Here is a 17,078-nt window from a genome sequence, read left to right as displayed (position 1 = left end):
ATAATGAACATTAGACTTGCAGCATAAACAGAAGGAATGGCAAGCGATGCTGACTGGCTACAGGTAAGATCAGTCTTTAAAATTAAAAACCTTATCAACATTAAGTACTTAACGTGGTGCAGGTTTCTAGATGGTTAGTAAGGTTTAAGGGCAAAAGGTTAACAATCAAGTGCTCCAAGTATAAAACTTACTTTTACATTACAAAATTATTACTCTATGCTAAAATAGATGGGAAAAAAGAGAGCATGTGCTGTTTGAAAACTTACCTCCATGTTCCGCAAACTTTGGGTTAGAAAGGATCTGTTTACAGAACTTCAGCCCATTTCTATACTGCTTATGTTCGTAACACCTCTGTTGAAGAAGAGCAGAGTATAGTAAAAAAAAAAAATCTAGAGTGAAAGTATTTCTGCATTTTCAAAATTAAGCTTCAGTGCCAATATTTTAATGAACTATTTAATGAGCTGTGATTAAAAAAAAAAATCTTTCAATTACCAGAATAAAACAGTGTATGTAAGAACACACATTTAAATGTATAACTAGAGACATATTATCATACAGTAATTTCTAAGATACCACAGTAAGCACTAAGTGCCCACAGACATTTAACTTCTCTTCAATATAAGCAAACCTTACATCATAACATATCTTGGTCAGCACTCAACTCACTTTGGCTCAATTACCTTTCACTGAAACACCCTAAGACAACCTCCAACAACCACACAAGCAAGAAAGAAAATTACTTCATTGGAACTTGGCTTAAACTATCTCTGAAAGTAACCTCTTACCATCAAATTGAATGCCGCATGTACCTCATATACGTCCAAACTTTCAAAACTGGTACATACTTAACATTATCTTGTCATACTAGAAATCAAAACATTATTTTACATTCCTAGTTTTATTAAACTCAATTCTAATGTTTTGCTTATGCTTGAATCACTTTTCATTAAGCAAGGCGAAAGCAATGTAGAACAGCATATGGAAAGAATTTTTAAATCAGTTTTAGTATTTAACTTGTGAATCTACTCCCCAAGTTAGACCTTTAAATAGAAGCCAAAGGATGAAAAAGTAATGTTGTAAACACCAATTCATACACTAACTCACCTAATCAAATGCTAGGCATTTCTTTGGTTTCATTTTAATACCAATGTCCCTACTTGAATATAAAAGAAACAGACTGCTGGAGCAAAGACCCAAATCATAGGAAAACATTCCTAACAGCAATTTGCTGACTCTAGTTGACCATTTCTGGTGGCAGGGTGGCTGACAAGAGAGTAAAATGGTATACAGACAACAGTTTTCGATCTCTCCTAAATAAGCTGTTGTTCAGGTTTCCATCTTTCCTCATGCTGCTTCAAATTATGCAACAGCATTTATAAGAATATAGGGCCACCACTTACCCTCTAAGCACTCCCATTAAAAAAAAAGTCAGGAGAAGCAGACCCAACAGGTCTTCCCAACAAGCAGAAAGGTCTGCAAACTTTTAAAACTTATGGAAATGCTTTAAAAAGAAAATAGTGTATCTACTACGACTTCTCTGCCTTGTGTTGCTTTTGCATCATAAAAAGTTCAGTATCTACTTTCCTTTCCCAAAATAGAGGTGGAAACACCAGCAATAAACTTCAAGAGTATAAAAAACTGGTAGACCACTAAGTGGATGTATTATTTTCCAAGTACTGAAGTCATACAGCTGAAATATCAAGGCTGAAGAGCAAGAGGCATCAGAAAACAAGGACTTCAAAGGATGTCAAAAGGATAAGGGGAATGAAGAACAATAAAAGAAAGAGAAGGAAGTTGCTCAGAGAGAGCATCCAACATTAAAAGAGACTCAAAGAGGAAGGTATCAACAAAAGAATGGAAGAATGGTTTGGACTGGAAAGGATCTATAAAAATCCTCTAGTCCAACATCTCCACCATGGGTAGGGACATATTCCACTACATCACAGCTGCTCAAAGCCCTGTCCAACCTTCACTTTGAACACTTCCAAAACACAAGTTACCTCATCACCAAGGACAGGAAAAGTTGCAGGGCAACCACCTAGCAAAGGAAGATTAAGGGTTAGGTAAGAGGAAATGTGTACATGCGTCCTCTTTTTTTAACAAGACGACATTTTACAAGGTTATTATTTACACCTTTTAGTCATCACCTGCTTTCAAACAGTTGGCTGAGTCACCTTAATGAGCCATCACTGGTCAGAGCTGACAGAGAGCTTACCAGTGACATTACAGGATCAAGCCTTTTTTTTTTTTTTTTTTAATTGAAATCATCAGTCATAGAAGTTACCGCACAGGCCTCCTCCCTGAAAGCACAGCCACCATTTGTTCCCATCTAAGTAGGCGTGAAAGCAGCAAAACCTGTCACAAAAGCAGTGCCGCCACAGGAACTTCAGAACAGGAACTTCAGAACGTGCCTCCAGCGTAACTGAGGCACTGTCACAAGCAGAAGGGCTACTTTAGGGTTTTACAATTTGCCTGTAAGTACAGCTGCTGAGACGCTGGCTATGAAGATGAAATCTTATCTCTAAACAGTTCCACTTTACATACACTAACAACCAGTCAGTCTTTCACCTTGAAGACGAAGGAAAGTCAGCCAAGATGGTATATATGCAAAAGACAGGAAATACATACATTTTTCTCAGAATAATACAGAACTTAGGGTGCATGGTACTTTACAACAGAATAAAAATTTAGAGAAGAATGTAACAAACTGTCCCTTTAGGCTGCAGGGATGAAAAGTTTATGAGGTTTTCTCTACGTATATATGTGGAAAGGTTCCCATCAACCCAGAGAACACTGCATAGGACCAATAAACTACCAGGAACTGATTATGGTACTTGTATCACCTGAAGTACCAAACTAAGAACTAGTCATAGCTGCATATATAACATCAGGTGTTTCTAAATCAAGATAAGTCAGAGTGATTTTCCATATATAATTTCTCAAACCTCTCACATTAATACTTCAAGCCTATTTCATTCTGTCAATGGAAACATTTCAAATTGTGTCATTTTATGAGTTTCCTTATTCTATGTATACATTGTACGTTTTGACAGTGGAAGGAAACAAACAAATGAAATTGAGGTCATCTCACAGTCTTCCTGGGAAAAGAAGAGGAAACTGTATCAACAAAGTGGGTCCAACAGCCTCACTGAGATTTCACTACTTGAAAGGACGCATATGCTACTCATTTTCTTCTCCAAAGAGGCTATGGACCAAGAAGCTTAAATAAAAGTGTGAATGAGAGAGAAAGGAGTCAGGAATTCAGCATATGCCACCACAGCTGGTACAAACTTCGGTATTTTTTTATACTCCAAATATATCAAGATATTTTTTTATACCCCTTAACTATTTCTCTCTATAGCAAGGAAATAGCACCTGCTTTAAAAAATCTCTACAAAGAATTAATAACATGAGGCGGATAGAGTACAAGTCCCTCAAAAATCACTTAAGATCGTATCAGGTAGGAGAGAACTTGCATTTGCATTGCTCCCCCCACACCAGATATTTATTCAATGTCTTTGAATGCATGGCAATTACTAGTCAGAGACTAACAGTGAAATTACAAGGAACAAAGCTAGCCCATATTCTTAAGAATCTCAAGTCTGAGGTGTAAGGAGGGCTCACGTTCTGGTGTTTGATTCCTAAACTGTATTAGTACATCTGTGTACAATCAGCCTATGGCTAGCAGATGTCTTATATGTACACATGGATCAGCATGCCAAGCGTGATTGAACTCCTCTGCATTTCTTCCTTGATGGCTGCCATAAAGAGAGGTGGAAAGACTTCACCATTTACATCTTACCTACATCTAGACAGCTAACTGCGAGATGGAGTTTGTTCCCCCCGCCCCTGCCACCCTGCAGTTCTCCAGTTTTGAATCTTCCCTCTCTAGTTTATCTACTTTCTAATTCTTACTATTACACTTAGAGCCAACAAATAAGACCGATGTGGATCCTTAATCAACTCCTCTGGTTACTCACAAGGTTATATACAAGGGCCATACTACTGATTATATTTTCATTCCTAGGGGTTGCTGACAACAGTATAGAAATGACTTTTACACAAACTTAATTCAGCATTGCTTTCTTTATATACTGTATAAGCAAATACATTTTTGCAAGCATAGCTCAGAAATCTTACAGAAATCTGATGTATTCCTTCTCAAAACACTTTTTAATGGTTAAGTACATATGTTTCCAACTAGAAAGCAATAATAGTCTAGTGTAACATTTTGATGTGCAGATTATGTATCGGCATCAAACACATAGCACATGGCAGACCAGATTCTGACATTACACATGGGTGTTTTGCACATATTAACTTCCAGAAGTGCAAACACTCCTGATCACAAAACAGTCTTCATGTCTTGCCATGTATTTAACAACTAATAAGTTCATAGCCATCTCAACTTAAAGTTGGTCGTTGTAAAATATTTTATAATCACCACAACATGGATTAAAGTGCCCTAACAACAGCCTAACAATTAAAGTCACTAACAATAGCCCTAACTCAGTATAATCCCAGGAGCTACCATGGGTCTTCCTAGAAGCTTCACAGCACAGTGAATCTACACTGCCATCAGGTATACCCCAACTGAAGAAAAGAATTACCTAGATGACAACACATAAAGTAGAAAATTGCCTTTCTAGCAGGGACACTTGAGAAGATGTGTATGTCCAACTTGGCTGATTCAAGAGCGTTTTTGGAGTAGTAGAAAAAAAAAAAAGGTCCACAGAGTAGAAAATTAAAGAGTTTGACCAGGCTGGATTTTGCAGCTGATAAAACTGATAGGAAGCAGACCTGAAAGTACTTCATGAGGAAGCTGAAGATAACCATAGGAGAACAACATCAAGGAGAAGCTACCTTGTGTCTTCTTACCTAGAAGTATGCAAAACTAGAGGTTTTTCCCCAAGGACAAGTATTAAAGCAAAGCCCACCAAGCTCACAAATGTGGGCATAGGGGTGTTACTGACTTTTGTTTCTTGGACCAGCACAGGTAGTTATAATAAAGACTGGGGTGAGAATAAAAAGGATATGGCAGACCTAGGTATGTGGATCACATTCCCAATCATTATGCTTTTTGAACTGGAACAGTACCAATTGCAATTTCTGTTAAAAAGGCAGAATTTTGCAAAAAACAGTATGAAGAACTTTTAACTGTTTTCTCTTAATTTAAGAGTACGTATTTTTCCAGGTTGCACTCTGACTTAACACCAATTTTTTAAACTCCCATAACTGAGAATTGATTGAACACAAACTTGAGTACTTAAAAAAACACAAACACAAAAAATAAACCAAAAAACCCACCAGAAATCCCTTCTCACTGACAGTAACTTCATTAAAACAAGCATCCTAATTTAGTCAATGCTGCAACAGATTAGCCAAAGAATATGATTTTCTTCACCAAATGACTACAAAAAAATGGATTCAGCCCCAAGAGACTACGGAGATGAAAATCGAACTTCTCATCTCTAGTCCACTGTACTCAGCCTCTCTTCCTCAGCAGGTGATATAGCCTGAGTCACTGTAAGAGGTAATATATTGCAGACTACTCCCCATCACATACAAGAGTTACTAGATAGGACAATTGACCTACACATAAGCACAGGTAAATTTTTACTCGCATTTGAAAGACACCAGGAAAAAACAGGATGGAGAACGGGCAGCTCTGCCAGAACAATTCAGGGTTTCAACACCCTGCTGTACTCTTCTCTGGGAGTTTGTGAGGCTTTAAAACAACCAAGGCAGACAAATGCTTCCAACAACAGCAGTGAGCTCCTTAGGGGGCTCTGTAGTTTTTCCCAGCAGTAGCCATGAACACACAGACTTGCAGTGGCACAGGGAAATGTTGGCAACTATAATGCCGTGAGACCTCTGGCAGCAGCAAACATGTTAGCATACTCAGCCTCTGCATTAGCCAAGGTGTGGACTTAAAATGCATGATATGCATGTGTGCCACTTAGATGCTACCTGTTTCCCTCCAGCACAGTTCAGATGCTGTGATTTAAAACATAGTGAGTCCAGATGCTGCACAGCTCAAGGCTGGCTTCTAAGCATAGTTACTCTCTCTCTAACTAGTGATCAGGTCAAATCACTAGGTGCACTAATTCAAGCTACAAGTAGAAAAGAAGATTCTGAAAGCTGGAAGCATTAGGAGCAGCTACTCATCATGAATTAGTGGGTCTTCTGAGCACTAACCTTATCAAACAGCTCAAAGCTCCAAGCAAAAGCTTCCACTATGCTGATTTAGTTTCATGACAAATACAAGACGTATAAACTCGAGGACTTAAACCCCACACAAACCTTACATATATGTTAATGCTGAGAAACTCTGTGGTATTAATGAACAGAATTCTTCTGTATAAAAAATGACTTCAGTAGTCGTTTAATTTTTTTAGAAGTGATCAGTATCTTCAGAACTAGCATTGCTTAAAAGAATATAACCAGAGGAACAGAACAAGTTCAAATTGAAATTAGCTAGGAAGAACATAAGAAATATCTGTATTTTTTCATTTAATTCCGAAGCAGAACAAAAAAAGAGAAAATTAATGCTACATCTATTCTTCTGAATTGCTGTCATTCCCGTCTTTGACAAAATACAGCAGGAAACAGCTGCTGACAAATAGTTACAGCTCTTCTAGACATAAAACTAGAAACCCCAACTCCCTGAAGCAAGCTGCTTGCTGAAAAGGCATTATTTTGTCTTGGTCATTACTCACTTATATTAATCTCTCCTCCTTGGGGAGAATTATCATTAACTTGGCCATGCCAGTTAAAATGAGCTGACTTCAGTCCATTACCCTGCAACTCCCATGTTAAGGCTTCACCTCTGAATTTAGCATAAAACTGATTGTACCTCACAAGAAATACCATATGCATAAGATATATGTGGATTTTAACTATCATCTGGAACAACAAAGTAAATCAATTCAAACTTCAATACATCATGAAAAGGAGTAAAGGGGCCCACTCAACAAGTTGTTCTGGACTTACATGGACATTCCAACTCAGCTGTATCTCAAGACATGGGGCAAGGCTACTGACAATTTCTACCCATGTATTTTGTCCAAAGCACTCTTTGCTTTTTTTCAGTATGTGAGGCGGTGCATTGTAGCATTGAGCCACTCTGAAATAATTAAATGTGTCCAGTAAGATAAGTTGTTGTTCAACATTACATGGTTGCTAACTTTACTGTCTGGTATCAGAAATCCTTGTTACAAGTCCCATTGGCTTCAGTTTTAAGAGTGGTAAGGAATAATTGTTCATTTTCTCTAAATTTCTTATCAACAAAATGAGAAAAGATGTAACTCCTTATCACCACTGTTGCTGCACTGACACAGTGCTGCTGTGGACAAGAGATTTCAACTTGAAATGCCTAGAAAGTGCAATCAGCAAAAACTCATTAAGAAACCCTTTGAAAAACAGGAATAAGCACAACTTGATCATATTCTAAACAAAATAAAGGGTAGTACCATATAAGAAAGATTAAAACCATCACCTCAAATAAAATCACTTTCAGACCATTACAGAAATCACTTTGCATTCAGCTAAGAGTATCTATAGGCATAACAACATAAGACTGCTTATGATCTTACAATTGTGAAGAAATTAGGATGTGTTTCCATTAGTAAGTCTTTTGTTTTCACAACTAAAACAGGTAAGGAACAAAATAAAGCAGCTCCTCAGAAATTTACAGCAGAGAATCCTGTTTCTACAATTTCTGATAGTCCTGTTGACAACAAATGGCCTAATAGCAGTATTGCTTAAGTGATACCTTAATGGTATCCTAGAGTCTCAAATAGTAATGATTTCACTAGCACATTTGTTAAATATTTCTGAAAAACTCAATCAGTCACTCTGCTTAAAGCAGAGGCTCTGTACTCTACTTCTATTCCAATGTTTCAACCAAAACATAATTTTTCCTACTACTTTTGGCAAAGTCAAGCAGGGTATGCCTTTTGGCAAAGGAAAAACAAGTGATTGATGTCTCAACTACAAAGATATTGGAAAAGTCTCATTAACAATTCCATGTTTCAGATGAGATAGTATGTGTTGAAACTCTAGTGGATTGTACAGTCATGCAAATGCAACAATAATTGCCTACAAAATGTGCTAATTTATTTGGTTGCTGATAAAAGTGAAATTCTGGAAATCGGTCTTTAATCTTGAGCCAAGATCACTTAAGCGGAGATCTTGAAGTCTGCCACCTCAGCAACCTTAAAGTCAGCACCTGAACTTCTATGAGACAGAACATTATTTCAAAAACACTGGCACTGGTGAGATTATTGGTGAAGGAGAAGCACAGGTTTGTCTAGTTTGAAAGTGGAGGAACTGGGAGTAGATTCTGGAATGAAGAAACAGGAAGATGGCCCAGCAGGAGGGAATTGGCATATTTACAGCACAGACATTTAAGAGATGCCATTCAACAGGCTTTTTTTATCATTAGGAAGTTCCTATACCTTCTAGGAGAACACTTATCAAAGCCAGTATGAAAACGGAGAATATCAGCAGTGCTTCCACAGAAATGACTAACTAAAGATGAAATTCAAATTCTCTCTTGCAGCAACATGTCGGTTATTGTAATGTCCCACTGGAAGGACACAGGCTCTGGCCATGCCTAATCAAGTCCAGCTACCACATAAGGCAACTGACACAGAGATGACATATGCATGGCTCTCTAGATGTCATGAAGACATCCAGTACTGAAGAAACTATGCTCTGCATACAGTGCAATTAATACAAATGAGCCCAGACCAGCATGGCATCTTACTTCTTCAGTATCCTGCTTCTCCAGTGTATTAGAGTTATAAATGATCAAAACGATTTAGATGCCTGAACACAGTTCCTCACTTGAACTGTTTGTTTGCATCAAAAATTACTTTTTTCACCCTTCCCAAACCATATTCAACTAGAGACTAAAGTCACTAGCAATAGTGAGAAGTGTTTGCACCTTACCTCACCGAACAGCATGACTCCAATAATGCTGTCTTCTACTATCCCACATAACACGCCACTTCCAATAGCTTTATATAGAATATTTCTTCAATAGATTTTCAATATATCTAACTTCTACATCCAAAAAAAAGTTAATTGAATTATTTGCTTTGGGATTTGTGACATAAAACTGAACACACTTGATTAATTTTATCTGGCCAGGTTCAGTGGCTGAATAATTTGGCAAAATTACAGGAATATTCATGAGTTATATTTAATTATTTAAAAATAAAAATAAATCAATCTTTACTAGTCTTGCACTTGCTAGTATGAGGTAGAAGGGCAAAGAAGTAAACTGCTTTTTCCATTACTTCTTACTGCATCCAGCCTTCTGGATAACAAAAACTCAACTTTTCCATTCCTTCGACTCCTGTGCTTGCTATTCTACTTTTTCCTCTCCCTCCACCTGAATTCTTTTCAAGTAATCTCTGGATTGCATAGAGACTACCCTGTGTCCAGAAGACACAGACTCAGTTTTAGATGTCCAAATGTATCAAAAAAAAGGGGAAAAATGTAGAGATCCACTTTTCTTCTAAATCCCACAGAAGAACAGGAATACCAGGCTTAACAGCAAATACTTAAAACTACAAGAACAATATAGACTAGAAACACTCTATTTAATGAAAACGCAAAATTAGGCAGAACATTGATCATTAATCCTATAGGTGTTTTTTAATTCAAACTAATCATGCAGATCCCCTTCCCTGTGTACTACAGGAACACTAAACTGAAAAATACCTTTCAAATGGACCAATGTGTTCTATTAGAACCTTCACATACCTGTAGAGTGACTACAGGAGGTTAGCCTAGTTAGTGTGTTGCAACATGCAAAGGCAAAGTGCACACGCTTCTGAACTCAGAATTTGTCAGTTAAGTGGAAATGCTGGCTTGCAAGCAAATCCATATGCAAAATAAATTTACTGACTGTGCGAGAAGTTTATTACAAAACAAGAAAAACCCAAGAAATCCCCAAATTCATACAGCTAATTATTGCCTTTCTGAATGGAAAGCTGGGTAGCTCGGTGTAGACCTTAAAATTTAAGGTTTGTGTTATGGTCATGCTTCCTAAAAATGGCAAAGAAATGACACCTCAAGAACTAAAGATACAGGCAAAAATTAGTTTGCTTCTTAAAAATACAAGGCTGTTACCTACTTAACACTTCTGTTTACTACCTTCATGGAAATCACAATCTGAATGATTTTTACATTTCTGTAAACAGACTGTATATCAAATTATCTATTTGAAGGGTAACGTATCCTTTCAGTACCACTTGGGCTGCTTCCCAAAGCATCTGCTGAAAAGAGAGATATCTCATCCACGCATGCTCAACAGAAAAACTCCATAGTCTGCACTCACCAGGAGACAGCATGTGCTGACCCAGTGCCAGACAATCAGACCACCTTATTAGCTGGCCCAGTGCTCAGAGGCCCCGCCGTGAAGCCGGCTGCCCAGGTGGACTCACACTCCTCTCACTGCTGTTCAGTCAGCCATGTGCCAAGGGAAGAGGTGGCAGAGGACATGGCATAATAAAGGGTTACACTCTCCTGAAAAGAAGGCGTAGATGGAGGAGAGGCTGTGGTAAGAATGAGGTGGAGTGAAGGCCCAGGAGCAGGAAAGTAATGTTTGTTTGGGCTTGTATTGATAAATAGGACTTCCTAAAAGAAAACTTGCTAATTCAAGACAAACACATAATCAAAATCTCACAGAGTAGGGTCATTATCTGTAACAAGGCAGACAAGCAGTTCATTAGCCAGATTTTCAGTGTGATGAAAACCAGCTTCAAGCCTTTTCTGTTTACCATGCATTACAAAAGCACTTAATCACAGGGCGGTCTTAATACTAGGCTACATATCATGGGCTCATCCCTGCAAGATACAGGAAGGCATCAAAACACCAGAAGAACTTTTAGCGTATCCAGCATCCGAAACTCTTCTCTTTTTCTTAAAGCTCTTCAGTTTAAAACAAGGAAGAGAACAAAATTAAAATTGCTTCAGTCTACAGAAATGCGCTTACATGGCAGCACACCTCTTTTCTGACCTGAGCCAAACTGAAAAGCTTTATTCAATTCCCATGTGTTGAGCCAGCATCTCCCTCAAAGAAACTCTTATTCTTCCCTTGTTCTTGCCCTCCACACTAATACTCAAGACAGCCATGTATCAAGCCCAAAAACCCCCAAAATTCTAGTCAAGCAGTTGGTCTTGTAACCACACAAGCCACCCTCAATGCAAAGGAAAATGGGTGAGTGAGCAACAAAGCTCACTTTCTCAGCTCCTAAAACACCAAAAAATGACACTTAGCGCAAGATCCTTCCAACTCTCAACCAGGAGTGAATCTTTCGAAGCAGAAATAAGCTTTACTTTTTAACTTTAACTGACGGTGCATGTGTCATGATGAGATATCTGTACATAGGGATTTCTAGCTCTACAGATTTATCTCATTTTCCCAAAATATTTTGAATAGAAACAATGCAAGATTTTACACATCCCCCAACTTAAAGAGGCTGAGGTTTACACAGCCCTAAGAGCGCTATTACTCCAAGAAGACTACAGTACTCATCTTACTTGTGACTTCTGAAAGGATCCAAAATAGTGGTCAAATCCCCTTTGAAAGAAGACATGAGATTTTTAGACAAAATCGACTTTTTTAAAGAGAAAGTAATGTAGTGCTTGACCCAGATAGGAGAATCTTCTAGATAATTCTACTAAAGTTGCTCACTAATGTAATTTTGTCATGTCCAATTCACTCCAACACCTTAGGAACACAAGCTTCCTGCAACACCACAGCTCAAACAAGCTGAAACAAATTCCTTGAAACATAATTTAGTTGTGCGTGCTCTGGTGGCATTTGGACTAATATAATTCTAAATCCCAAGCTTACTGCTTCAGTTCAACCGTACTTTCTTTCATCCATGTGCTGGTTCCCACCCAGAAAAATCAAACTTTAACAACAGTTGGCTATAAGTTAAGCTTATAAAAGACTTAAAAACCTTAGTGCTTCTCCACTTCCTCTTTTGAAAGCCATCTTCCTCACTGACCAATAAATCCGGTCACTGTCTATTACAAAAACCCGAGTTATTAGGAAAATATTTTTTAAAAAAGTAGCAAAGCAAGGGAGGGCGGCTGAGCAGTAGCGTGGCTGCAGGCACAAAACTGATGAATGAAGCGCCACAGGGGTATTTTCAAGGAACCGCCGAGTGCCTCGCCGCGGCCAGCGCCAGGCACAGGGCAGCCCTTGGACTCGGCCACGGCCGCCCGTCCCCCTGGCGGGCACCATCTCAGTGTGGGCGAGCGAGGAGACACGGCCGCCCCCGGAGCTCCGCCGGCCGCGCGGGGCCGCGCCTGGGCGGGACAAGGCGCGGGTGACAGGCGCCCCTCGGCCCGGCCTGCCCCAGGAGGAAAGAGCCGGCGGCCCTGGCAGTGGCGCCAGGCCCGCGAGGCCGCGCCGGAGCTCTGCTCAGCCGCCGGCCCGCGGAAGGAGACGGGACAGGCCCGCCGTCTGCCCCCCCCCGCCGCCCGAGGCCCGCTGCGGCCGAGCCCGGGCCTCCCACTCCGCCACTCACCAGGATGCGCTTGAAGAGCGCGTTCTCCTTGGGCGGCAGGCTGACCGACGGCATCCTCTCCGCCGCTGGCTCAGGCACCGCCGAAGGGCTCCGGGGAAGGGGGTGGGGGGGCTGGCCGCGTCCTGTCCCCGCTGCTCGGTCGCCGCTGCCGGGAGCCTCCCCGCCGGAGTCTGACTACTGCCCCCGCCTCCCCACCCCCCCCGTCCCAGTCTGCCCTCCCTCAAACGGCCGCACTCCCGCCGGCCGCGGGCCCGGCCCCCTCCGGGCCGCCGTCTGCGCGCCGGGCTGCCCCGCGCCGCGCCGAGCCCCGGGCGGCGGCTCACGTGGTAACTGAGCAGGCCGGAGAGGCGCCGCCAAAATGGCCACCGCGGAGGGCTTCCCCAGCCGGGTCACGGCGGCCCGTGCGCATGCGCCGCGACCCCACGCCGGCCCCAGCCGCGCCCCAGCCCCCGCCCCCGCCAGGTGTGCCGGGATCCGGGCCGCGGTGGGAAGGGAGGGGCGTCCGGCCCAGCCCGGGACCTGAGCCACCTCGCGTGTCCCCAGGCCCTAGCCAGGTGCTTGTTCTCTGGGCTGTCCCGCGCCCCCCTGGGGCAAAGCGCCTTCTACCCGCGCCAGGGCTTAAGGACTCAGGGGCGGGTGGCAGGCGTCGCCCTGCCCGCGCCCGCAGCGCTCCGCCCGGCCTCGCAGAGCTGGCTCTAGGCGCGCAGCGGACGGGCAGCCCCGCGCGTTGTCCCTGCGCCGTACCGTCGGCACACGCGGCTGGGGCGGGGCCGGGAGGCGGGCGCGGGACTCGCAGCGGGCGCCCGGCACGCCAGGCCTCGTGCCGGCGAGCGCGTCCGCGAGGCGCGTCGGGGCGTGCGGAGGAGGCCCCTCCCCGTGGGCGGAGCCGGGGCGACCCGACAAGATGGCGACGGCGCTGAGGGCAGCGCGGCGTTTACCGCTAGCGGTGACGGGGGCGAGTCTTGGTGAGGGGTGGCGGGGGCGTAGCAGGAGCTGTCTTGCTGTGACTTGGGGCGATGAGGAGCCCCTTGGGGTTGAGGCCACTGGGAGCCTGGTTAGCGAGTTGCGATGGTGCCACAGGGCACGTCCGCTGCCCTTGCGCGTTGTAGGAGCTCGGCTGCTTGCGTGCGGGCCGCTGTCCCCATTAGCTAGGGCACTTCTTGCTTCATGAGTGAAATTAAAGCAAGGTGCTCGAGCAGTTTTACTTCTTCAGTTCAGACCAGTTGATCACGGGGTTTATTTTTTAATTGGTGCTGCTTCCATGCCGGGGAGGAGGACCGACTGTGCCCCGCTGTGGAGGTGGTGCCGGCTCTCCCCAGGAAGATGGGGCCGGTGTTGCCCTGGGTGGAGGGGAATGTGAACAGGTGGGGAATGGGAATGGGAGCTTTTCGCAGGGTGCAGGCAAAAGGTGGGATATGTTTGGGGTTTTTTTTAATTTGTTGGTTTGTGGGGTTTTTTTTTCCGTGATGTTATGGGTGCTAGTAATTCATTTGGTTGTCAAAACCTGAAAAAAGTTAACATTTGTAATTTTCTGCCTTTTTAGCTTTTACTCGTTCTGCGTTTGTTGCAAAAAGACCTAATTATGCCCAACCAAACTGGCTTGGAGTAGGCTTGGCCTTTGGCACCAGTGCTGCCCTGTGGGCTCTTGTAAGTGTTGTCACCTGGTTTTGTTAAACTTACCTGTTCTCAAACCTTAGTGATCCGAAGGCAATACCAGCAACCTGCTTAGCTGCCTGGGGTTATGGATGGCCATAGCAGATGTCAAGACTGAGACATGATATGTTGATTAGTTATGTTTTCCCGAATCTGTGTTCTGTTTTTCATTATAAAAATGAGTTTAAGCATGTCTCTGTTACAAACTTAAATCAGCCATAACAGACAATTCTTCAAGCCTGTTGGTTTCCTCAGTTTAACAGACTACTACTGCATTCTTTCACTTTTTCATCTGTAGCAAATTGGTTAAGACTTTCTTTTCCTCAGCAAAATGCAGGTGTAAGATATTTTCTGTTTCAGGAGCCTCATGTTCTTAAAGCAAGTGGGATGCAGTAGCTCTCAGGAAGAAATATGCAGCATAAGTAGCGCTGCTGTGATGACAACAGTTCTGGCGTGAATTCTCTTTGGGATTTTCCCCGTTTTTTAGGTAGTGGTTGATTCAGTGACAATAGGAATCTTCCTGCCTTGATCAGACAGCAGAAAATGTTTGAGAAAGGTGTGAGGGGGAAAAAAAATGCCTCAGTGGAAGGTTGATAATTTACAGATAATATACTCTGTATTAACCCAGTTATGTATTGATTTGCATTTCAATGGGAATTCTATATTCTATAGAAAACTTTTTGTGCTCTGGTTCTATCTGTACAGTCTATAGGCATTTATCACATACTGCTCTTTTATAGCTTTTCAAGCAGCATAATGAAGACATAATGGAATATGAAAGAAGAAAACAAGAGAGCCACCACAAGTGTACAGGATGTTCATAGTAAGTCAGTACGTACAGGTGATTTTGACGTAGCTGAACACAAATTCTGCAGGTTTTTGAGTTCTGTTAGCAGCCGTGGTACTGAATTGACTTATCTTCTTCCCTTGTTATTTCTTTTAATACTTCTTGGCTTTTGCTGTTCTAACTCACTCCCACTTTTAAAATGATAAGATGACTATTCTCTATTGTCATATGTTTGTGTGCGTATTCAGTGCCAGCTTTCTGTCTTGGAAAATCAAATGCTTGTAAAATAACACATCTCTTATCATGTCTATGATAAATTTAGATTGCAAAGAGAATACCGTACCAAGTGCTTCAATGGTAAGGAGATGAAGGTCACTAACAATAGCTTTGTCTTTGCCTACTTTTTTTTTTTTTTTTTTTAGTTTTGACAGCGCTACAGTGGGAAACATTTTTCTCAGTTTCATTTGGATATTACACATAAGAATGATATAGTCAGTGCCTGTAGACTTGCATTGTAGTGTGAATTGGATGTGAGCATTGTCCTTTTTAATGTGAAAACCATAACTGTGGTTCTGCCAGCTAAAAAGTCTACTGGGAATTATGGCCTTCATGCGGTTAATATGCCCAATGAAAGAATTGCTGATACAAAGTATGGAAAAACTTGTCATGTTGTGGTTATGTTTCCCATATAAAAATACAGTACATTATGTTTCTTACCACGTTTATTGTATCTGTTTTTTTGTTGCTAAAATATTTTTTCCCTTTTCTTAGGTTGACAGTATGCTTGGTGAGAAGTAACGTGATAACCAGTTTTACTACAAAAAAAATCAACACGACAGAAGTACAAAACATCTAAATATCTAGATGCTCATACATTTTGTGTGCAGAATTAAAAAATAAATTATAAAGTCTGTGTGAAATTTATAAAGACTTTTCTCCCTATTTGTATTTCATTCTGCTGGTCTTGAAATTGTTTTATGTGGCATTTCTGTTTGGTATTTTATGTTATTTTCAAACCTCTTTGTTACTCTGGAAGCTACATCATGAAACTAGGCATCACTTCAGAGAAAGTATTCCAGAAGTGAAGTGTTACTCCTGCCCTGCCGTCATTGTCATTGCTGAATTTTTAAAATAAGCAAATATAAGAATATGTTTCACGGTAAACCTGACAAAACTCATCTATACAAATGCCGAAGGGTGCATTTGCTACTTCACATAAAGCGACAGCTTTCAACTCAGTCTTGTCCAAGTAGGCTTTCAAAGCTTGACCTATTGGCTTGGAGATGCTATAAGTAAATTACACGTTTATTTGCCAGTTTTATTGAGTTCTTCAAGTGCTATTCTTCTGTCTTTTGTGGTCTGGGTGGATGGATTGGTTGGTTTGTTTGCTTGTTTTCCCTAGAGCAGAAGTGAAGCCTTGTGAGGGAACACAGTGACTGGAGGTGGCCAGTCTTTAAATTCTATTGTGGATGTTAATTATTTTTCCTTGCCAGGAAGTTTGCTTTGTTTTTGCTACAGCACGTGAAGTTGAAATACATTTTCTGTGTCGGAAAGGCTGGATGAAAGCTCAAGCTTGAATCTCAGACTGTTTAACTGACCTGCTACTCACTAGCTTGTCACTTCCTTAGTGACTATTGCATTGGTTCTCTCGGGCACAACTGCTTTTCAGTCTGACAGCTCTTGAGCTACTCACAGAGCCATACCTTGCAATTTCCTGTAGATCTATTCCCTGTAAGCACCACAGTTGGTGGCAGGGAGGATGGTGCCAGTTCAGGGCAGTAGAGGTGAGCATGTGTGGTGCCTTACCCAAGGCTGGTGCCTATGTCAGGGAGGAGAGGCCAGCCTTCCTTCCATCTGCATTTTTGGAATTGTGTGCAGCCTGAAGGGTGCCCACAGCATCAGCGATGAGGCTGCACACCTGGTGTCGGTGCGAATGCTGCTTCTGAACATGTATGAACATGATGCTCTTCACACATCAAGGTCAGTCAAGGACCAAGGACAAAAAAGAGGGATAATGACAACGGGCAAAATATGATGTTAATTCATCATCAAGGGAACATCAAAGCTAGGTGTAGAGAAAGGAC

At 41.9% G+C, this 17,078-nt stretch overlaps 2 protein-coding genes across 3 annotated transcripts in view; one reads left to right on the top strand and one right to left on the bottom strand.

Moving 5' to 3' along the window:
* Window positions 1–12,800, bottom strand: part of NAA15 (N-alpha-acetyltransferase 15, NatA auxiliary subunit) — a 42,081-nt gene extending 29,281 nt beyond the window's left edge. Inside the window, exons 1-2 of one of the 2 annotated variants that reach the window (XR_009818413.1) lie at window positions 12,555–12,800; window positions 267–351 (exon numbers count right to left, since the gene is read on the bottom strand). Coding sequence is in view for 1 of the 2 variants with exons in the window: in XM_061992327.1 (XP_061848311.1) it covers window positions 267–351; window positions 12,555–12,608 (139 nt within the window). In the remaining variant the exon portion in view is untranslated. The remainder of the gene's footprint in view (window positions 1–266; window positions 352–12,554) is intronic. The other variant, XM_061992327.1, reaches the window with a different exon arrangement.
* A 609-nt stretch (window positions 12,801–13,409) lies between these two features.
* NDUFC1 (NADH:ubiquinone oxidoreductase subunit C1) lies at window positions 13,410–15,922 on the top strand. The gene is made up of 4 exons (XM_061992328.1): window positions 13,410–13,519; window positions 14,098–14,201; window positions 14,948–15,030; window positions 15,766–15,922. Coding segments are annotated over exons 1-4 (249 nt in total). The 5' UTR covers window positions 13,410–13,458; the 3' UTR covers window positions 15,767–15,922.
* The last annotated feature ends 1,156 nt before the right edge of the window (window positions 15,923–17,078 follow it).

The sequence above is a fragment of the Colius striatus genome, chromosome 3 (genome assembly GCF_028858725.1).
Source record: "Colius striatus isolate bColStr4 chromosome 3, bColStr4.1.hap1, whole genome shotgun sequence".
Classification (NCBI taxonomy): domain Eukaryota; kingdom Metazoa; phylum Chordata; class Aves; order Coliiformes; family Coliidae; genus Colius; species Colius striatus.
The sequence above is the reverse complement of the archived record's forward strand: the minus strand, read 5'-3'. Positions and strand labels throughout refer to the sequence as shown.